Source organism: Balaenoptera musculus, chromosome 19 (assembly GCF_009873245.2).
Source record: "Balaenoptera musculus isolate JJ_BM4_2016_0621 chromosome 19, mBalMus1.pri.v3, whole genome shotgun sequence".
NCBI classification, from domain to species: Eukaryota; Metazoa; Chordata; class Mammalia; order Artiodactyla; family Balaenopteridae; genus Balaenoptera; species Balaenoptera musculus.
The window spans coordinates 47761317-47785773 of NC_045803.1; the positions used below are offsets into that span (position 1 = coordinate 47761317).

The 24457-nt window shown below is 38.8% G+C and overlaps 1 protein-coding gene across 4 annotated transcripts in view; it reads right to left on the reverse strand.

Moving 5' to 3' along the window:
- Positions 1 to 24457, reverse strand: part of RFWD3 (ring finger and WD repeat domain 3) — a 62660-nt gene that overhangs the window by 31042 nt on the left and 7161 nt on the right. For 3 of the 4 annotated variants that reach the window (XR_005017487.1, XM_036833990.1, XM_036833991.1), the window contains exons 3-9: positions 22089 to 22285; positions 12276 to 12373; positions 8894 to 9088; positions 8703 to 8794; positions 4064 to 4178; positions 3338 to 3566; positions 335 to 485 (exon numbers count right to left, since the gene is read on the reverse strand). Coding sequence is in view for 3 of the 4 variants with exons in the window: in XM_036833990.1 (XP_036689885.1) it covers positions 335 to 485; positions 3338 to 3566; positions 4064 to 4178; positions 8703 to 8794; positions 8894 to 9088; positions 12276 to 12373; positions 22089 to 22285 (1077 nt within the window). In the remaining variant the exon portion in view is untranslated. The remainder of the gene's footprint in view (positions 1 to 334; positions 486 to 3337; positions 3567 to 4063; positions 4179 to 8702; positions 8795 to 8893; positions 9089 to 12275; positions 12374 to 22088; positions 22286 to 24457) is intronic. The other variant, XM_036833992.1, reaches the window with a different exon arrangement.

The following is a 24457-nucleotide window of genomic DNA, read 5'->3' on the forward strand; positions in this document are numbered from 1 at the left end:
TGGTGACTCCATGGTGTCAGTACCAAGGCTCCCTCCATATTGTCATTCTACCAACTCTAGGGTGTTACTCTCATCTGCATGACTTAAGATATATTTTGTAACATATATAATTTTTAAGAAATGGACCACCACACGTTCTGTTTTGTCACCAGATGTGTCCACTTTTTAAAGCAATACATTTTAAAATCAATGAAGCTGGATCTGAGAAGACAATGCCTTACACATCTCCCATCCCACCCCCACAAAAGCCAAGGTCATCATAACACAGATAACTAATTCCCACACTATTCAACCCTAGGCAACCCAGGGCCCATCTTCCCCACAAAGCACTCACCTGGTCAGTTTAATAGTGTTGTCCAGGGAAGCAGAGAGAAGTAAGCCTTTGGATCGACTGCTGAAAGCCAGTCCACGTATCTGTTTGCCATGCACGGGAATATACTGACTGCTTTTCATGTTGGCAGCACTCAACATCTTAACACCAAAGCCTGCCAAAGATACGAGAGAGTGAAACAGATCACTGAAAGTCAATTTAGGACAAAGCAAACTACCATTTCAAGTAGGTCCTTTCTTCACCTTTCTTGGCATGTCTCTGGGAAAAAGCTAGTCGAACAAAGAAAATAAAAATTCCCCGGAGTTCTAATTTATTTTAAAAAATACATTCCATCCCAAATATCTATCAATAAGTGAATGATAAAGCATTGTATATACATACAATGGAATACTACCCAACAATAAAAAGAAATGAACCACTGATAGACACAATAATATGGCTAATCTTAAAAAAGTTATGTTGAAAAAAGCCAGACAAAAAAAGAGTAACACTGTATGGTTCCATTTATGTAAAATTCTAGAAAATATAAACTGATCTATCATGACAGAACGTGGTTGCCTGGGGATGGGGAGAGGAGGGAGGGACAGGTGGATGATGGATTATAAAAGGGCTTGAGCAAACTTTCAGGGTGACAGATATGTTCATTATCTAGACTGTGGCGATGGTTTCAGGAGTGTATACATGTATCAACACTCACCAAATGGTATATACCACGTTAAGTATGTGCAGTTTATTGTACATCAATTATACTTTAATAATAAAGCTGTTGGGGGAGAGGGAGAGAGAGAGAGAGAGAGAGAGAGAGAGAGAGAGAGAGAAAGACACTATTCCACCTGAACCACAGATACTCAAGATGTAGAAGAGATAATGAACAATACAGAATGGAGATAAGTAATTTCTGTGTCAGGTGGTCAAGATATGTTACCTTTTTCTGAAACAGAATGAAAACAGATGACATCAAGTATGCTAATCAAGGTATATCATTCCAAGAGAGGAAAAGAAAGCCAAAAACTTGTCCTTTTAAATTTATTTGTTACTCTGTTCTCTTACCAGGTTATGATAATACATTTATTTTTACCAAGTATCTATTTTACCTGAGTTATACACAAACAAAATTTGTCAAATCCTAGATTGAAGATCACACTTCTGCTTCACTAGGGAAAAAAGTGAGAGAAAGTTTACTGTGTTTTCTCCTGAAACAGAATTAGGAGAGCCAGAGAAACAAACACAGAAACTACAGGCTTTAAATCAACAAGGGAACATGAGTATTAGCCTAGTTAATCATTAAAGGAAACAAGAGGAAATTAGCATCATCAGTCTATCAGCTGTGCAGTATGGAATAGACACATTAAGAAATAAAGGAACAGATCACACCCAATTTGGGGAAACAACTGGAAGAAATAAGTATTTTTCCAATTAATGGGGAGGGTTTTATATGATGATAAATCTTTTTTATTAAAATTTTGAATGGGATATAGGAACATTATAAACAATCCTTTTACTTTCCCCTCAATTGGAGCCTCCTGATAGCCTCTCAACTCATAGGTAATATTAGTGAATAGAGAAATATAAGATAATCTAGGGATTCCACCACCAATCCTATATATACCTAAGTGTGGGGGACAGAGTTTTGAAGCATTTGAATGTAACTTCTAAGTCGGGGGACAGGAAATCAGGCTGAAGCAAAGGGACCTGAGAGTTGGCAGAAATCATATGCTGAAGACAGCAGGAAAAACATCTACAACATTGGGCATGTGAGATTTGGTTTTCAACATTAGGACAACCTAAAATTAAGCTTGAAAAGCACACAAAAAAGAGAAAAGCAGTATAATATTAATAAAATAATAATGTTCCCAAATTCTTTTATTTGGAATTTGTCAATTTGAACACTACTGAAAATAAGCATTAAATCTTGTTTTAACTTGAATTAGAGCTTGGGGTAGTGTTTTTTCAAATATTTCTAGTCTAAAATGAATCTGTACTTTAGTGGGACATACAGGAATGATGTTCTTATCCTTGGACAACCCACACTGCTAAGTACATATTCTCTCACTTTACCATGGTTCAGTATCTCTACCCTTTTGGTGAACAAATTTACAGAATGACGTCAACAGACAGTACAGATATCTTTGCAGTACCCTAAAGTATCTGTATTAATAAGAAAGTGACTAGGAAAAAGTGATTTGGTGGGCTGTGGACAGTGTTCACCTACTAGTGAGTCCTGGATTCTCCAAGAAGGGAGGAGAGAAATAGAGTCCAATAATGAACATAAAAACTGAGGTTCTGGGGACTTCCCTGGTGGCGCAGTGGTTAAGAATCCACCTGCCGGGCTTCCCTGGTGGCGCAGTGGTTGAGAATCTGCCTGCCAATGCAGGGGACACGGGTTCGAGCCCTGGTCTGGGAAGATCCCACATGCCGCGGAGCGACTGGGCCCATGAGCCACAATTACTGAGCCTGCGCGTCTGGAGCCTGTGCTCCACAACAAGAGAGGCCGCGATAGTGAGAGGCCCGCGCACCGCGATGAAGAATGGCCCCCACTTGCCGCAACTGGAGAAAGCCCTCACACAGAAACGAAGACCCAACACAGCCATAAATAAAAAAAATAAAATAAAATAAAATAAAATAAATAAATAAAAAAAAAAAAAAAAAAAGAATCCACCTGCCAACGCAGGCAACACGGGTTCGAACCCTGGTCCGTGAAGATACCACATGCCGCAGAGCAACTAAGCCCGTGCGCCATAACTACTGAGCCTGCACTCTAGAGCCCACAAGCCACAACTACTGAAGCCTGCGTGCCTAGAGCCCGTGCTCTGCAGCAAGAGAAGCCACTGCATCTCTTAAGCCCATGCACCACAATGAAGAGTAACCCCCTCTCGCCGCAACTAGAGAAAGCCCACGCGCAGCGACGAAGACCCAACGCAGCCAAAAAATAAATAAATACATGTTCCTTAAAAAAAACAAAACAAAACAAAAACCAAAAAACACCTGAGGTTCTGGACTATTCACCTGGAAGGAAGGAGGCCTGAGGAGAAGGCTGTGATACTACCAGGCAGCTCAGAGCATCACAGTATGTCATGACTCGGCAGTTTCCTGTTTGAGACACTGTGAATGTCTTCTGGAAATGGTATTTGTGTCGGCTCTGGCTGGAGGGCAGGCTGCTTAGGAAACGTGCTTGGGAACTCCCGGTCAGCTGTGAAATCTGACCCTGATGCTGCACAATAAGTTTTTTCAAGTCCTAAAATGAAAAAGATTTTGTAAATGTGAAGCTTTTTCGTTTGGTATTCCCCTCATACACAATTCCTTGATCTAATACAAGGATATTTCTTATCCTTTACAAGAAAATGTTAACATGAATCCTAAAGAACTGCTGCAGTTTTCACAATATTTCAACAAGCAATTGAAATAGGGAGAGCACAGAATCATAAAGCACTGAAAGTCCTTAATGGTCATTTTGTCTGAAATTCTCATTTAATTGGTAGATTCAAGGAAGTGAAATGACTTAAACAAGTTTTGATTATCAGGTGGCTGTTCAATTTTTAAAAAATTCACACTGCAGTAGAATTCATCATAAAGCATGTACATAAGCCCTAATCAGAAATAAAGACTTGATCATGTTTACTTCCTGAAAAACCTGGTAAATCCTATTCATATCTGAGATGAAACTAAATAATATTTAGATGCCTTCTTAATTCCTACTCCAAAAGTTCTTTGGATTAGAAAAGGCAAACTTACCTGAACATGACTGTGAAGCTTAGTGCATTCCTCAGTGAGGACTTGAAGCTGGAGCCGGCACTGTGCCGATTCTAACTCAGCCTTCTTCCTTAGCGTCTGCTCCTCTTCTAAGGAACTAGAGGGGGAAAGCCAGCAACAGGTGGAGATTAGAAAGACTACAGAAGACTTCTCATCAAGATGACATAGTAAATTCATGCTATGATATACACACTTTGCTGTAAATATGTCATGATAGTGAATAAAATATAACAAGTGAAAAATCTCTCAAGCCCAGAAACACTACAGAAAAGTAGCATGCAGGGCTGAACTCATGAGCCTACTGGGGTGGGTCTCAGTGTTGAAGCAGGCAGTGATGACCAGGAATTTGGCTCTTACTAGGGAATGGGGACCTAAAATGCAAAATGAGGGATTAGAGCCAAGCTCACTGCTTGAGTTAGAACCAAATTATAAAAGAGTAAAAATGACCTGTTAAAAGACCAAGATTATCTACTGGATACAAAGAAAATAAGGTACTGGTTGTTCATCAGATATTCAAATTAAAGAACACTATAAAAAGAGGCTGGACTTCCCTGGTGGCCCAGTGGTTAGGAATCTGTCTGCCAGTGCAGGGGACATGGGTTCGAGCCCTGGTCTGGGAAGATCCCACATGCCACGGAGCAACTAACCCCACGTGCCACAACTACTGACCCTGCGCTCTAGAGCCCGCATGCCACAACTACTGAAGCCCACGTGCCTGGAACCCGCGCTCCACAACAAGAGAAGCCACCGCAGTGAGAAACCCGCACACCACAACAAAGAGTAGCCCCGCCTAGAGAAAGCCCACGTGCAGCAACGAAGACCCAATGCAGCCATAAATAAATAAATAAATAAATAAATTAATAAATAAAAAAAAGAGGCTGAAGTTAAAAAGACAGAAAGTATACACTAGGCAAATGTTAAAAAAAGACTGATTAGAATTAAAAAGGATGAATAAGCATAAAGAGGAACAATGTGTAATGAAAGGACATATTCACCAGGAATAAAAATCATAAATCTGAATGTTGCAAAATATGAAATGCAAAAAAAGAGATTTCCACTCCAATGAGATAGGAGAGAAAAAAAGATGAAAATTAGAAAGGAAGGGATAAAGTGGCTCTTATAATTCAAGAGAACCCACAAACTTAATCAGCAAGGCTGCTGTAGTCAAGATCAAGAAAATTAGATCAACAGCATTCCCCATACACCAGATAACTGACTAGTAAATATAACAGAAAAAAATTCATTCGAAATAGCATTCTAACAACAGCAACCTAGGAATAAAGTTAAGGCCTTTAAGAAGCAAAATACAGTTATAAAAGACACAAAGGAAACAGTGAATAAGTGAAAGGATATTATATAATGTTCATAGCTGGAAAGACTAAATTGAAGTACTGGTGCAAGAATTAACAAACAGACCCCAGAACAACAGAGTAGTCCATTCATAATATAGAAACTTAATTTAGGATAGAGGTAGCAATGGAAATTTATATAGAAAGAATATTTCTATATAAATTTTTATTTATTAATTTAAAATTATTTATTAGTTTTTAAATTATTAATTTTAACAATTAATACAATTGTGGTTATCCATAATACTAGATTTTAGGTAGACTAAAAACTAGTGTAAAAACTAAAACTTTTAGGGGCTTCCACGGTGGCGCAGTGGTTGAGAATCTGCCTGCTAATGCACGGGACACGGGTTCGAGCCCTGGTCTGGGAAGATCCCACATGCTGCGGAGCAACTAGGCCCGTGAGCCACAACTACTGAGGCCTGCGCATCTGGAGCCTGTGCTCCACAACAAGAGAGGCCGTGATAGTGAGAGGCCCGCGCACCACGATGAAGAGTGGCCCCCGCTTGCCGCAACTAGAGAAAGCCCTCGCACAGAAACAAAGACCCAACACAGCCAAAAATAAATAAATTGATTAATTAAAAAAAAAAAAAAAAACGAAAACTTTTAAACATTTAAAAGGGGCTTCCCTGGTGGCACAGTGGTTAAGAATCTGCCTGCCAGTGCAGGGGACATGGGTTCGAGCCCTGGTCCAGGAAGATCCCACATGCCACAGAGCAACTAAGCCCATGCGCCACAACTACTGAGCCCGTTCGCCTAGAGCCCGTGCTCCGCAACAAGAGAAGGCGCCGCAATGAGAAGCCCGCGCACCGGAACGAAGAGTAGCCCTCCCATGCCACAACTAGAGAAAGCCCACACGCAGCAACGAAGACCCAACGCAGCCAAAAGAAAAAATTTATTAAAAAAAAAAAAAAGACATTTCAAAGAAGATATTATGTCTCCATGATTGTAATGTAGTAGGGACAAAAACACACAAAACGAGAGACTGATAAATGACTACACTAAAATTAAAAACTTGTGTTTAACAAAAGATACCATAGACAAGTTAAAGAGACAAACCATAAACTAGAAGATGACATTTGCAACGTATACAACCAACAAAGAGTTGGTATAAGGAAAACAAAGAACTATAAATCAGTAAGAAACAATATATTTTTTTCAATATAAATGAGCAAAATATTTGAGCACAATGTATAGAAAAGTAGGTTCAACCGCGATTGAGGAAAAGCAAATTAAAGTAAATACTACTTCACTCCATGAAACTGGCAAAAATTAAGTCTGATAATACAAAGTAGGTGAGGGTATGAAAAAAAACGAGAAATCTCTTACACTGCTGCTGGTATATACTGGAATAGCCTCTTGGAAGAGCAATGTGACAATATCTAGTAAAGCTGAAATTACATGTACCCTATGATAAAGCAAAGCCACTTCTAGACCTAAAGAAACTCTCACCTATCTCTCTGCAGCATGGCTTATATTAACAAAAACTGGAAACCACCTAACTGTCCACCAATATGAAATACATATAGGTAAACTCTAATTAGAGAAATAGAATATTATATAGAAATTAAAATGGATCAACTAGAGCCACATCTATCAACTAGGATATGTGCCTCAGAGTATTAAGCAAAAATCAAGTCTGGGGCTTCCCTGGTGGCATAGTAGTTGAGAGTCTGCCTGCCAATGCAGGGGACACGGGTTCGAGCCCTGGTCTGGGAAGATCCCACATGCCGCGGAGCAACTGGGCCCGTGAGCCACAATTACTGAGCCTGCGCGTCTGGAGCCTGTGCTCCGCAACAAGAGAGGCCGCGATAGTGAGAGGCCCGCGCACCGCGATGAAGAGTGGCCCCCGCTTGCCACAACTAGAGAAAGCCCTCGCACAGAAACGAAGACCCAACACAGCCATAAAATAAAAAAAAAATTAAAAAAAAATCAAGTCTGATTAAGTACATCTTTGTACATATCCTTAATCATTTCTTTAGAGAAAATTCCTGAAGCAGAATTACTTTTAGACTTCTGAAGCATATTGCCAAAGGCCTCTCTAAATGTTTGTGCCCGTGTACATTTTTACCAGTAATACATGAGCGAACCCACATCCCTGTAGTCTCTCAGTGCAGGTTCTTTTTATTTTTTTTGGCTGTGCTGCGAGGCATGTGGGATCTTAGTTCCCTGACCAGGAATCGAACCTGTGCCCCTTGCAGAGGAAGCGTGCAGTGTTAACCACTGGACCGCTAGGGAAGTCCAGTGCAGGTATTTTTAATCTTTAATGTTCTTAGAGCATATTTTATAAGTAGTGTTATTAGCATTTGTTCATGGGCTTCCAAAATCTTGATACTTTCTTGCATTGTATGACAAGTGCAAAGCTTCAGTTATGAGACTTCTTTGCAGAGTATTGTTGCAGGAGGGCTTAGGGACACAAGAAACAAAAATCCTCAGTTTTTAAAAAGTATCATTAAGTCTATTCTAGTGACAAAGAGATTGAGACTTGGGAGTGTGTTCTAGATGGCCATGAATTGGCTACAAAGAGTAAGACAGAGGATTCCCTGATTCAGTGTTCACAGTATTTAGGAGCAGAGGCAGGCAGTAAATGTAATCCCTAGGGAAGAATCTGGACAGGCTACAAAAAATCCAGGCTATCTTTCTGATTGGGTCTGCTTCCCAGCCTAGGTGTGAGGTATTACTGTATGGCTAAAGGTTTCTCTATGACTTTTTTTTTTTTAATTAATTTATTAATTTATTATTTATTTTTGGTTGCACTGGGTCAGTTGCTGTGCGCGGGCTTTCTCTAGTTGCAGTGAGCAGGGGCTACTCTTCCTTGCGGCGCGCGGGCCTCTCATTGCGGTGGCTTCTCCTGTTGTGGAGCACGGGCTCTAGGCACGCGGGCTTCAGTAGTTGTGGCTCGCGGGCTCTAGAGCGCAGGTTCAGTAGTTGTGGCTCATGGGCCCAGTTGCTCCATGGCATGTGGGATCTTCCCAGACCAGGGCTCGAACCCGTGTCCCCCGCACTGGCAGGCGGGTTCCTAACCACTGTGCCACCAGGGAAGCCCCAGATCATCATTTTTAATGCTATATGGAGAGCAAACCATGCTTCAGATGATCAGACATGTATCATAAATCACAGTGTTAGACAGATTGCCAACGATCCCCAGAGATCCCCAGTCACGGCCCAAGGAAAGCCTCAGAACCACATTAAGAGTGACTCATACCTTTTTCAGAGGTGCATACAAAGAACCAAAAGGGAATATTCCAGCTAGGCAGACTCTTGCCACCTACCTTTTCATGAGCTCCTGTTCACTAGCGTCCAAAGCTCTCAGGGTTCGGGCATAAAGGACAACGATGTCACTGTGCTTGGCTTTCTTGTTGCACTAAGGAGCCCAATGGGACACAATAAGTGTGGTTCTAGGAATCCTCCTGACTTAACATGTTGACTGTGCACATGCACAGTTCTTAACTATGGTCTTTACCTGAGGACATTTTCGTGCCTGTCCTTTGAGCCACTTAGAAATGCACTTATACCCAAAGAGGTGCCCACAGCGCAATGCCGAGAGCCGGTGATCCCCAGCATTGGTCCACTGTTCCAAACATATTGTGCAAGTGTCCACTTCTTCCTCATCCACAGAAGCAGAAGCTAGAAGAGGATTAGACTTCTGGGGAGACTGCTAGGTGGAAACCAGAATACATTCAAATTAGAGAAAATGCAAAATCAGTCTTGAAGAAGATGTGAAACTCTATCAAATTAACAAAAAATCACACAAAAATGATACAAATGCAATTGAAAATGCCAAAGAAAAACCCCAACACCCATGAATCACTTCCCATTCTTTCCAGAATGCAATCTGGTCAAAGGTAATATAAGCCATGAAAATATTATTACCCTTTGAGCTTACAAAATTCTTGATTTTCTTTCATTCAAATGACAAAAAGGAGCTATATTTATGAAGATATTAAAACAAAACAAAACTAGAAGTGACCCAGTTAAATAACAACAGGGAATATTACGTTTGTTATACATTCGAAATTAGGTCCATAATCAATTCAAGTAGCTATAAAATACCTGGCTCATGTGAATAAAGAAAAAAAAATACCAGGAAAAAAACAAAGGATATAAACAACTCACACAAAAATACAAATGGTCAGTAAGTGTTCACTTATAATTAAAGAAATGAAAATTCAAGTAAGAGACCACATTTTTACTTTTTCATCTATTAGATGGCATAAATTGATGTCTGATGACACCAAGCACTGAGGGTGAGGGAGAAATGAGCATGCTTACATACTGTTGCTGCAAGTAGAAACTGGCACAAATTTTCCAGAGGGCAACTTGGCATTATCTATCAAAACTAAAAATACATACATCTTTCCTTTGATATACCAATCTCTCTGCTAGAAATATATCCCATGAATATAATCACAAATATTTGCCAAGACAATAGTACAAAGATGCTCAGTGCAGCATGATCTCATTAGGAAGCAACAGCAACAACAAAGAAAGAAAGAAAAAGGGAACAACCATAGTGTACATGGCAAGGGAAGAGTTAACTAAAAATGTATTCCTATGTAAAAACACTGTGCAGCTATTACTGCCAATAAGAATGAGATTCAACTTTATGGACTGACACTAAAAGGCTCTCCAAAATGCAGTAAGTTGGGGGAAAAGGAACCAGTCTCAGAACAGGATATTATATAATCCCTCTTGTGTGAATTTTAAAATAGAACATTTAAATGAATTCAGTAAAGTTGAAGGATACAAAATTCATCTACGGAAATCTGTTGCATTTCTACACACTAAAAATGAACTATCAGAAAGAGAAATTAAGAAAATAATCCCATTTGTGAACTACATCAAAAAGAACAAAATACCTAGAAATAAATCTAACTGAATAGGTAAAAGACCTGTACTCTGAAAACTATAAGACACTGATGAAAGAAATTGAAGACAACACAAACAAATGGAAAGATATACTATGCTCATGGATTGGAATAATTAACACTGTTAAAATAATCATACCCCCGCCAGGCAATCTATAGATTCAATGCAATCCCTGTCAAAATATGAATAACACTTTTCACAGAACTAGAATAATTCTAAAATTTGTATGGAAACACAAAACTCCAAATAGCCAAAGCAATCTCAAGAAAGAAGAACAAAGTTGGAAATATTACACTCCCTGATTTCAAACTATACTACAAAACTACAGTAATCAAAACAGCATGGTACTATCACATAAGCAGACATATAGATCAATGGAACAGAACAGAGAGCCCAGAAATAAACCCACACTTATATGGGCAATTAATTTATGACAAAAGAGGCAAGAATAGACAATGGGGAAAAGACAGCCTCTTCAATAAATGGTGTTGGGAAATCTGGACAGCTACGTGCAAAAAAATCAAACTGGACTACTTTCTCACATCATATACAAAAGTAACCTCAAAATGGACTAAAGATTTAAATATAAGACCTGAAATCATAAAACTTCTAGAACACATAGGCAGTAGGCTCTTTGACATCGGTCCTAGCAGTTGTTTTTTGAATATGTCTCCTCAGGCAAGGGAAGCAAGCAAAAATAAACAAACAGTACTACATCAAACTAAAGCTTTTGCACAGCACAGGAAACTATCAACAAAATGAACAGGCAGCCTACTGAATTGGAGAAGATATTAACAAAAGATACATCTGATAAGAGGTTAATATCCAAAATAAACAAAGAGCTCATACAACTCAACAGCAAGAAAACAACCTGATTAAAAATGGGCAAAAGACATGAACAGACATTTTCCCAAAGAAACAGCCAACAGACACATAAAAAAAGATGCTCAGCATCACTAATTATCAGGGAAATGCAAATTAAAACCACAAAGAGATACCACCTTATACCTGTCAGAATGGCTATCATCAAAAAGACAACAAATAACAAGCATTGGCGAGGATGTGGAGAAAAGGGAACACTCATGCACTGTTGGTGGGAATGTAAATTGGTGCACCCACTATAGGAAACAGTATGGAGTGTGGACAAATACCATATGATCTCACTTACATGTGGAATCTGAAAAATAAAACAAAACAAAAAAACTCAGACTAACAGACACAGAGAACAAATGGGCGAGTGCCAGAGGGAAGGGGAGTGGGGTATGGCAAAATAGGTGAAGGGGATTAAGAGGTACTAACCTCCAGTTATAAAATAATAAACCATGGGGAGGTAATATATAGCATGAAAAATGTGGTCAGTAATATTGTAATAACTTTGTATGGGGACAGATGGTTACTAAACTTATTGTGGTGATCACTTCATAATGTATGCAAATGTCAAGTCACTTTGCAGTACATTTGAAACTAACAGAATACTGTACATCAACTATATTTCAATAAATAAAGAAAAAACATTTATACACATAAGTAAATTTATATGAGAGTAACTTTTCTAGAGAGAATAAATAAAAACAGAAACTTGCAAAAAGTGGATCAATGATGTTTTGGAACTGGCAGGGTCCACAGTTGGTATAAATAAGTCTCAGATTAAGGACAGTGATATTTGTAATTTTTAAAAATAAAAACTCTTTATCTCATAGCAATCTTTCTGCCAGACAGTTCATAAACTGCATTCATATCTACTACTTTAACTGATACTTAACCTTGTTAGGTGGACAGGACAAGTTCTCCTCACATCTTCCCCTATCCCATGTTTTTAAACCTAAGGGGAGGCAGTCACACAAATAATGAGTAACTTGTATAGGATCTACACCTGGACCCCTTGCCTACAAAGTCTGTGGGCTTTCCACTTTAATCTGCAGCTGCCTTTTTAAATGTAAATCGAAACCTCTCATTTAAAAGGATGTTCATATTACCTGTTTGGGGAGAGTCTCTCCTCCACCGATACATGTAACTTCTTGCTCTGTTGACATATCTCTTAGTTGCTCTGCCAAGTCGTTACCTCCTAGTTGCTCTGCCAAGTCGTTTCCAGAAATGATGGGATAGGTAATATGTAAAAGAAGATATAAGTCAGGTATGAGGCTAGCAGGAGAGCCTGACTCACCACAGCTTTCCATTTCTAATTGATACTGTTGCTGTAAAAGGAATGACAATTTCCCCAAGTAGCATCAATGAATCCTTTTTTTTTTTGGCTGTGCAGCACGTGGGATCTTAGTTTCCTGACCAGGGACTGAACCCACGCCTCCTGCAGTGGAAGCATGGAGTCCCAACCACTGGACCGCCAAGGAAGTCCTAATGAATTCATTTTTAAATGTAGACAGAATAGTAAACTAACCCACAAGTACCCATCACCCATTTCAAAATTAATATTTTGCCAATCTTGTTCCAAATAAGCCCCCATTCCCATTATTTTCTTTCCTAATAACAAACCCTAAAATGTGGTTTCACTTGGAAAAACTTTGTGTAGCACTCACTGATAAGGACTTTTTTTTTTACATAAACACTATACCTAACAAAATTAATAATACTATATCTAACAAAGTTAACAATAATCCTTCAATACCATCCCAGACACCCAGTTTGTACTCAAAATTTCCCAGTTGTTGTTGTTGCTTTTTGTGGCCACATAGTGAGGCATGCAGGATCTTCCCAACCAGGGAACGAACCCATGCCCCTCGTAGAGTCTTAACCACTGGACCACCAGGGAAGTCCCTCCCAATTGCTTTAAAGTTGCTCTTTACAATAGATTTATTCCAATCAGGATCCAAACAAGGTCTCCAAACAGTGAGCTTGGATTGTTATGTCTCTTAAGTCTTTTTCATTTATAACAATTCTCCTTCACTTATTCTATCCCTCCTTGTCACTGATTTGTTGAGGGCGATTTGATCATTTGTCTTATGAAATGTCCTACATCCTGGATTTGGCTGATTGCTTCCTGTGGTATTCCTTACTTACTGCTCCACTGCCTGCCTTTCCTATAAACTGGCCGTTAAACCTAGATGTTTTTGTAGATTCAATTCTGTTTTTTGGAAAGAGGAAGGGCAGCAAGAAACTTAGGTTTGTGCTTCTGATAGCAGTACACCAGGAGGCTCATACTGGGTTCAGGTGATGTCAGTCTGACCCCTAGACTATCTGGTTCCTCAACAACCTTTCACAGCTTCCATTAATGGTCAAGATAGTAATCGGAACTTTTAGTCATTTTTCTTTTTGAGGCTCAAATTGTTCCATCGTAGGCCAGAGAGAATCCCTTCAAATTGGCTCTTTTAAAAAAAAAATCTTTTATTGAAATATAATATGCATACAGAAAAGTGTACCATAAATATTTTTACTGAATTTTCACAAACTGAACTATAAACCAGAACATCACCAACGACCCTAAGGGTGCCCCTTATACCCTTATGTCCTTTTATCTTGGGTGACAGGCAGGGAGGTGACCTTGCCCCCAAAAGTAACTACTTTACTAAATTTTAACACCATCTACTGGTTTTGCCTGTTTTTGTATATAAATGGCATCTGAGTTACCCACTTTCTGCTACTTTTGTTTGACATTCTTTGCAAAATTTTTCCGTACTAATGTGTGGAGTTGTAGTTCATTTTCACTTCTGTACAGTGTTTTACTGCGTAAATATATAACATTTATTTATCCATTCTACTGCTAACGGGTTTGTGGATAGTTTTCAGTTTTTTCCTATTACAAACAGTGTTATTACATTCTTGTACATGTCGTTCATGAACACATGTACTCATTTCCTTGGCTATATACCTAAAAGTGAAATTGTTGAGCCACTGGTTCTATATATATATAGTGAGTTTATAACAATACTAGCAAAATGTTTGTACCAATTTACGTTTTGATGTAAAAGAGGATATCAAAATCATAAAATGTGGGGGAGAAGAGTAAGAAAATGTAGATTTTTAAAAAAAAATTTCCTAAAATGTATTTGAGCCCATATGACTACCAGTCTAAGGCAAGCAGATATAGGAAAGGGTTACTACACTTGAAAAACAGGGTAACCACAAATTAAAAACATATACAAAAACCAAAAAGAAGAGAACATAAGTATAATACAAAAGATAATCGGGGGAAGGGATAAATTGGGCGACTGGGATTGACAAATACACACTACTATATATAAAATAGACAACTAATAAGAACCTACTGTATAGCACAGGGAACTCTACTCAATACTCTCTAATGACCTATATGGGAACAGAATCTAAAAAAGAGTGGATGTATGTATATGTATAACTGATTCACTTTGCTGTACAGCAGAAACTAACACAACATTGTAAATCAACTATACTCCAATAAAAATTAATAATAATAATAAAAAGAATCAAACCACAAAAGGAAAAACAAAAAGAAAAAAAGGGACAAAGAAGAAATATAAAATCAATGGGAAAACAAGGTTTAAAATGGCAATAAATACTTATCTATCAATAATTACCTTAAGGACTTCCCTGGTGGTGCAGTAGTTAAGAATCCGCCCGCCAACGCAGGGGACAGGGGTTTGATCCCTGGTCTAGGAAGATCCCACATGCCACAGAGCAACTAAGCCCATGTGCTGCAACTACTGAAGCCTGCGCGTCTAGAGCCCATGCTCCACAACAAGAGAAGCCACTGCAAGGAGAAGCCTGCGCACGGCAATGAAGAGTAGCCCCCACTCGCTGCAACTAGAGAAAGCCCGTGCACAGCAATGAAGACCCAACAGAGCCAAAAAAAAATAAATAAAGATAAATTTTTTAAATTTTAAAAATTGAGAAAATAATAAACTGTAACATTAAAAAATAAATAAATGGTACATTTCTTACAAAAAAAAATTACTTTAAATGTCAATGGACTAAATGCTCCAATCAAAAGACACAGAGTGGCAGACTGGATTAAAAAAAAACAAGAGCCTACAATATGCTGCCTACAAGAGACCCACTTTAGGGCAAAGCACACATACAGATTGAAAGTGAGGGGATGGAAAAAGATATATCATGCTAACGGAAATGATAAGAAAGTGGGGGTCACAATACTCATATCAGACAAAATAGACTTTGAGAAAAAGGCCATAAGGAAAGATACAGGACACTATCTAATGATAAAAAGGATCAATACAAGAAGAGGATTTTAACTCGTCAACATATATGCACCTAATATAGAAGCATCAAAATACATAAAACACAATTAACAGACATAAAGGGAGAGACTGACAGGAATACAATAATAGTAGGAGACTTTAACACCCCACTCACGTCAATGGACAGATCTTCTAGACTGAAAATCAATACAGCAAACAGAGATCCTAAATGATACAACAGAACTGTTAGACTTAATTGATATTTTTAGAAATTATCTCAAGCATCTTTTGTGACCACGACAGCATGAAACTAGAAATCAACCACAGAAAAAGAAATGAGAAAAAAACGATTACATGGAAACTAAACAACATGCTACTAAACAACCAATGGGTCAACAATGAAATCAAACAGGAAATTAAAAAATACCTTGAGACAAATGACAATGAAAACACAACCATACAAAATCTATGGGATGCAGCAAAAGCAGGTCTTACAGGGAAGTTCAAGCAATACATGCCTTCCTCAAAAAACAAGAACATGAAGAGATATGGGAACATATGTATATGTATAACTGATTTACTTTGTTATAAAACAGAAACTAACACACCATTGTAAAGCAATTATACTCCAATAAAGATGTTAAGAAAAAATAAATAAATAATGCCAGATCAAAAGCAACACTATGTACCAGAGGCCATGTTACTGTGTTCTAGTAAAGATGGTAAATGTAGCACAGCAAAAGAAAAAAAAAAAAAAAGAACACGTTTTTTGTCATAAACATGTCTGTTTATGACAAACTCACAGACAATATAATACTCAATGGTGAAAAGCTGAAAGCCTTCCTGCTAAAATCTGGAACAAGACAAGGATGCCCACTCTCACCACTTCTATTCAACATAGTACTGGAAGTCCTAGCCACAGCAATCAGACAAGAAAAAGAAATAAAAGGTATCCAAATTGGAAGGGAAGAGGTAAAACTGTCATTATATGCAGATAATATGATACTATGTATATAAAATCTTAAGGATTCCACACAAAAACTACTAGAACTGATAAACGAATTCAGCAAAGTAGCAGGATACAAGATTAACATACAGAAATCGGTTGCATTTCTTTACACTAACAATGAAGTATCAGAAAGGGGATGTAAAAATACAATACCTTTTAAAAATCACACCCGCAAGGGACTTCCCTGGCAGTCAAATGGTTAAGACTCCGCACTTCCACTGCATGGGACATGAGTTCAATCCCTGGTTGGGGAACTAAGATCCCACATGCTGTGCGGCCAAAAAGAAGAAAGAAAAAAAATCACACCCCCCAAAATAAAATATTTAGAAATAAACCTGACTAAGGAGGAGAAAGACTTATTCACTGAGAACTATAAAACATTAATAAAGGAAACTGAAGATGATTCAAACAGATGGAAAGATATCCCATGCTCTTGGACTGGAAGAATTAATATTGCTAAAATGGCCATACTACCCAAAGCAACCTACAGAGTTAATGCAATCCTTATCAAATTACCCATGACATTTTTCACAGCACTAGAACAAATAATCCTAAAATTTATACGGAACCATAAAAGACCCAGAACTGCCAAAGCAATCCTGAAGAAAAAGAACGAAGCAGGAGGCATAACCCTCCCAGACTTCAGACAATACCACAAAGCTACAGTAATCCAAACAGCATGGTACTGGCACAAAAACAGACATATAGATCAATGGAACAGAAAATAGAACCCAGAAATAAACCCACCCACCTACAGTCAATTAATCTTCAACAAAGGAGGCAAGAATATACAATGGGAAAAAGACAGTCTCTTTAGCAAGTGGTGTTGGGAAAGTTGGACAGCCATACGTAAATAAATGAAGTTAGAACACACCCTCTCACCATACACTAAAATAAATTCAAAATGGCTCAAAGAATTAAACAGAAAACATGACACCATAAAACTCCTAAGAAGAGATCATAGGCAAAACAAATACCAATGTTTTCTTAGGTCAGTCTCCCAAAGCAATAGAAATAAAAACAAAAATAAATAAATGGGACCTAATCAAACTTACAAGCTTCTGCACAGCAAAGGAAACCATAAGCAAAATGAAAAGACAACCTACAGAATGGGAGAAAATATTTGCAAAAGATGCGACCAACGTGGGCTTAATTTCCAAAATATACAAACAGCTCATACAACTCAACAACAAAAAAACAACCCAATCAAAAAATGGGCAAAAAAAAAAAAAAAAAAAAAAAAGGGCAGAAGAGGGACCTCCCTGGTGGCACAGTGGTTAAGGATCTGCCTACCAATGCAGGGGACATGGGTTCAATCCCTGGTCTGGGAGGATCCCACATGCCACGGAGCAACTAAGCCCATGTGCCACAACTACTGGCCCACGTGCCACAACTACTGAAGCCCACACGCTTAGAGCCCATTCTCAGCAATGAGAAGCCCACGTGCAGCAACAAAGACCCAACACAGCCAAAAATAAATAAATAAATAAATATCCTATGATAAACCATAATGGAAAAGAATATATAAAAAAATATACATATATATATGTATAACTGAATCTCTTTGCTGTACAGCAGAAATTAACACAACATTGTAAATCAACTATACTTCAATAAAAAAATAAATAAAGTGAACCTCTGATAAGCAGCATTAAAAAAAAAAAAATTTACACTCCCACCAGTACTGTGTGAGAGGTCTGGTTGCTTTATATCCTTCCCAATACTTGATATTGTCAATCTTTTAAATTTTAGCTGTTGCGGTGGGTGCATATCAGTTACCACACTGTGGTTTTAATCTGTATTTCCCTGATGACTAATCAAGTCTCTGTATATATTTATTGGCCATTTAGCTATCTTGTTTTGGAAGTATCTTTGCAAATCTTCGGCCCATTTTTCTATAAGGTTGTAGAAGTTACTTATGTATTCTAGATATAAGCCCTTTTCTGGATATATGTATTATGAATGTTCTCTCTAGTCAGTGGGTTGCCATTTCACTCTTTTAGTGACGTCTTTTGATTAAGAGAAGTTCTAAATTAAAATTCACCTGTTTTGTCACTGATTTGTTGGAGAAATCTGGTCATTGGTCCTGTGAAATGTCCTACATCCTAGATTTGACCAACTACTTCCTCAAGATATTTTTAAACTTATTTACAGAGTTGTAAAACCATTACCACAATCCAATTTTAAAACATTTCTATCACCCCCAAAATATCCATCACACCAATTTAGAATCATTCCCCATTTGTACCAGCAGCCCTTACGCAACCACTAATCTACTTTGTCTCTATAGATTTGTCTTTTCTGGACATTTTACATAAGTGGAAACAAAGTATCTATGCTGGCTTACTGTCATAATTTTTTTTTTTAATTTTATGTAATTTTCTTATATTTCTTCTATATTTTGAAGTACTCCTTACTCCTAGATTTTATCACTCATGTATTCCTCTAATACTAAACAGTTTCATTTTCCACACTAGATCTCTGACCTCTTATATCCTGGTTTATAGTATGAGGAACGAATCCAAATTTGTTTTCCAGTTGTTTTTTTTTTTTTTAAAAGAGTTAACACTTTGCTTAAAAAAATTTTATTTATTTATTTATTTACTTATAGCTGTGTTGGGTCTTCGTTTCTGTGCGAGGGCTTTCTCTAGTTGCGGCGAGTGGGGGCCACTCTTCAGCGTGGTGCGCGGGCCTCTCACTGTCGCGGCCTCTCTTGTTGCGGAGCACAAGCTCCAGATGCGCAGGCTCAGTAGTTGTGGCTCACGGGCCTAGTTGCTCCGTGGCACATGGGATCTTCCCAGACCAGGGCTCGAACCCGTGTCCCCTGCATTGGCAGGCAGATTCTCAACCACTGCACCACCAGGGAAGCCCAGCTATCCAGTTTTAACAATAATATTAATTATAAGTCTATTTTTTCCCCACTGATATGTGATATTCCCTTTACAACATATTAGATTTTCAGATATGTATAGGCCTTTTCCTAGATGTTCCATTTGTAGAATGTCTTACATTTTAGATTTGAATGACTGCATTTTTGAGTTATCGCTCACCTTGTTCCTTTATTTCCTTCCTGTAAACTGCCTAAACTGTTTATTATATCTAGAATCTCAAGGTCATTCAGGGTTTTTATGGGGGGGCAACAGTACTTGCTAGGTGGTGTGGACATTTTCTTTAAACTAATTAATTTATTAATTTATTAATTTTTGGCTGTGTTGGGTCTTTGTCGCTGCACACGGGCTTTCTCTAGTTGTGGAGAGCGGGGGCTACCCTTCGTTGTGATGCGTGGGCTTCTCATTGCGGTGGCTTCTCTTTGTTGCGGAGCACGGGCTCTAGGTGTGTGGGCTTCAGTAGTTGTGGCACACGGGCTCTAGAGCGCAGGCTCAATAGTTGTGGCGCACAGGCTTAGTTGCTCTGCAGCATGTGGGATCTTCCCGGACCAGGGATTGAACCCGTGTACCCTGCATTGGCAGGTGGATTGTTAACCACTGTGCCACCAGGGAAGCCCTGGACATTTCTGATTGCAGCACATCAAGAGGCACATATAATGGTTTCACTTTCTGAAATGCTAAGATTGATAAATGGGTTCCGGTGGTGTCAGCCTGGTCCCTCTATTAAAAAGACTCCCACCAACCTTCCAACCTAATGGTTTTAAGAGTCACTGATGATCTTTGACTAGATACATCAATTCATTAGGAGTCACAAAATGATAATTTTTCCCCCTATCATTCATGCTACAATTACTAGCTGGAATTTTTCTATTAAAAAGAACTTCCTTAGGGGGGTGCATGGAAGGGAAGAATAGGCAGAGCATAGAGAATCTTTAGGGCACTGAAAATACTGTATATGATATTATAATGATGGATGTATGTCATTATACATTTGTCCAAACTTATAGAATGTGCAACACCAACAGTAAACCCTAAGGTAAACCAAACACTTTGAGTGATTACAGTGTGTAACTAATGCACCATTCTGGTGAATGATGCCAATAATGGGGAGGCAATGCATGTATGTGTGGGGGAGGGAGGGGGGCAGGTGTATAAGAGAGATCTCTCTACCTTCCTTTCAGTTTTGTTGTGAACCATAAACTACTCTAAAAAAAAAAGTGTTAAAAACAAACACTTAAAAGACCTTCTCCATCAACTATTTGGTTTCCTGAATACAGTTCATATAGGAAAGGCAGGATAAATGCTTAATCCTTTATTCAACAGTTTTCAGAGCAATGAGTTAGGACTCTAATAACTTATGATGGTGATAAGTAAGGTTTTTTTTTTTAAAAAGTGCACAATTATGAATTTATAGATTCACACAGATTTGATGTATTTCAATCTGTAATCTAAGAATACATTCATTATTCTTTTTAATGTTCAAACTGTCCCAACTTAGGCCAGTAGGATCTCTTTCAAGGTTGTGCCTGTGCCTACTGACGTAACTCTGTAAGACTCAGACGGCTTCCTTGCTTTCCAGCACAATAAAATGCCCTAGGCCCATCATGTATACTTCCTATCACAGACCTGGAAAGCCATTTCTCCAAGCCTTGGTTCCCTTTAGTGTGAGAAGACCACAGTGTAGGGTATCAGATAGGTTTTTTGTTTTTTGGGTAAAGATTTAATTTTATTTATTTTTGGCTGCGTTGGGTCTTTGTTGCTCCGCACGGGCTTTCTCTAGTTGTGGCGACTGGGGACTACTCTTCATTGTGGTGCGCAGGCTTCTCCTTGTGGTGGCTTTCCTTGTTGCGGAGCACAGGCTCTAGTGTGTGGGCTTCAGTAGTTGTGGCTCGTGGGCTTAGTTGCTCCACAGTACGTGGGATTCTCCCAGACCAGGGATCGAACCCGTGTCCCCTGCATTGGCAGGCAGATTCTTTTTTTTTTTTTTTTTTTATAAATTTATTTATTTTTGGCTGTGTTGGGTCTTCGTTGCTGCGCGTGGGCTTTCTCTAGTTGCAACGAGTGGGGGCTACTCTTCGTTGCGGTGTGCGGGCTTCTCATCGCCGTGGCTTCTCTTGTTGCGGAGCACAGGCTCTAGGCTCGCGGGCTTCAGTAGTTGTAGCACGCGGGCTCAGTAGTTGTGGCTCGCGGGCTCTAGAGCACAGGCTCAGTAGTTGTGGCACACGGGCTTAGTTGCTCCGCGGCATGTGGGATCTTCCCGGACCAGGGCTTGAACCCATGTCCCCTGCGTTGGCAGGAGGATTCTTATCCACTGCGCCACCAGGGAAGTCCCCAGAGAGTTTTTTAATACAAGCATATGCTTAAGGGTCTCTGCCCATCTACTGTTAAATAAAGTTCCACTTGCACAACACGTAACATTACACTAGGACTTAAAAAGTACTGGACTAGACAGGGTGCTGAATTTATGAAGCTTTTCTTTTAAATAATCTACTTCCTTCTCAATTGTCTAAGAAAACGAAAGGGAATGTAAAATGCCATTATAAAGTGACCAACTCAATGGGTCACAAATCACATTAAATTGCAAGCCAGATCAAATCCTCTCTATATAGTTATGGCCAGTGAAAGCTCTGTACTATAAAGCATTAATCTATGATATCTGGGGTGAAAAGGGAAAGTATCAAAACACAAGTCTAGAGTTTCTAGCCTTCTGGAGTCTAAGCTTTCTGGATGTTGACCTTGTGAATCAAATCTGGATAAAACACTCACCTTCTAAAACAACAGCTCCAGGTTCCTCTGCCTGGACAACTCCCTCTTCATACTCTGTGGAGCTGTCACTGTCAGAACTACCTGATACCTGCAAGTCTTCAGAAACAGGATTCCTAGTCTCTGAATCATAAGAGGTGGCTGGCGAATAAGGCTGCGTCCTGCTCACTTGAAAGTAAGCATCCAACGGTGTTCTCAACCTATATATGCAGAAAGACAACAAAATTCTTGTACAACATACCATCATCACAAGAATAATCCACAGTATTTTGGAGGTAAATCCTAGTCATTTTAACGCATCACCAGGCCATTAAATGCTGCCTTTGAACACTGAAGTAGGAATAGAGATTCAGGCAGGTGCTGACTGGACTAGACATGCTCTTTCAACTCAAGTATTCCATTAGCCCACACTGAAGCCTGACCCCTCTGCTAAAAGCTAATCCTACTTTACTGGCATTTCTTTTGTCAATACCTTTTAAAGACATGACTCATTAATATAAAGGAAGAAGGGGGGGGAGGGAGGGAGGGCTGACTCAGCAATTTGTCTGCTGATATTAGGGGGTTGAAAAGAGAGTGGGCAAGACAAAAAAGGGCCCTATTGATCAAATATGGCCTCATGGGATTCTGCTGCTGCAGCTACTAAGACCAAGGTCTTTTGAAGGTATGAAGCCTGGCTATGGTCATCATTGTCTCACCTCTTATTTTAAGCCACTTTTCAAGTCAAAAATGTCAAAGAAGGACAAAAGTTCTCTCTTTTGCCTGCTCAAACCTGCTGTTGAGCTCTCTAGTGATTTTTTTCCATTTACTGTGTCAACTCCAGTATTTCTATTTTGTACAGTTTATAACTTCAGTCTCTTTATTGATATTGTCTATTTTGTTGTTTTATACTTTGCTTTAGTTCTTGAATATATTTAAATAGCAGATTTAAAGTTGGTCTAGTAAGTCCAACATCTTGGCTTCTTCATGTACAGTTTCTATTTTTTCTTCCTGTGCATTGGTTATACTTTCTTTACATGTCTTATTTTTTCTTGAAAACTGGACGTTTCAAATAATATAATGTGGTAACTCTGGAAATGAGATTTCACCCATTCCCAGGGTTTGTTGTTGTTGCTATTTCTTATAGCTATTACTATTGGTTTAGTGACTTTTCTGAAGTAATTCTATAAAGTTTGCATTCTTTGTTGTGTGTGGCCACTGAAGTTTCTGTTTGGTTAGCTTGGTGTTCAGTTCATGACTAGATAGAGATTTCAAAACACTTGGAATCAGTATCTACCTCCCAGTCTTTGCTGAGGGACTTGATGTGTGTGTTGGGACACATCATCAATAATCAGCCAGGCAGGTGACAACTCTGCCTTAGCCTTCATTTCCTGCTTCCACAGAGCCTCAAGGTCAGCCAGAGTTGAGAGCTTAGTGCCTTCCTAGGTCTTTCCTGATTGTGGGCCCAGCTGCACACAGCCCTGGGCATGTATGTGGCCTTCTAGATTCCCAGCAATATGTCAGAACTTTTCAAAACCCCATAGGAAGATCTCATTCTCCACCTTTTCCTTTTAAGCTTTTTGGTTAGTCTAATGTTTGCCCCAATGGTCATCCACTGCCACAGGCAGACCCTGGGGAAAAGGCTTTAGAATTTTCGAACTGGACAAGCCAGGGATTGCCTTTCAAGTGGGATCTTCCAGGAAACCAACAAACAGGTCAAAGAAAGAGAATTCTCTGGGGATGAGGCTTTGAAGGACCTCCAATTCCATTCTACTCTCTCTAGTTGCTTCCAGGCTGCTGCCTTTTCATTGTGATTGCAGGCATTTAGTTTTCAAGACTACTATGGATGAAATTTGCATGAAATTTCTAAAAATCTTATATGTTCTGGTATAATGTTATAAGTAATAATCCTAGTTATTACTTTAAAATGTATATCTCAGAAATAACTAATTTTCTTGTCAACTGCATTATTATGAACTTTCATCAAATCTTTAACCGTGGTCATTTTTAAGTCTTTTGTCATTTACAGACAGTTCTGGGTGTACTCTGATGATTTTGCAAATATGTTCCTATAAAAGGGTTTCATCTTCAAGAAATTCATGGAAAAGACTCTGACAAGTACAGGTTTCTGGTAACTGACTGTACTGCTGAACTGAATGAATAAGCATTTTCAGAACTCTAATGAAAACTGATGAACTCATAAAAGTGCTAACAAAAGATCAAGATGAAAAAAAAATTAATTACATGGGACTGAGTGAACTGATGAGGATGAGTATAATTTGTGTGACTTTCTGTCTGAATTTAAAAAAAAAAAAATCCCACAAGGACTCAGAGGCAAAGAATATACAAATCAATTTTCACTGCAAAGTAAAGGAGCTGTTACAGTGAAGGATTAC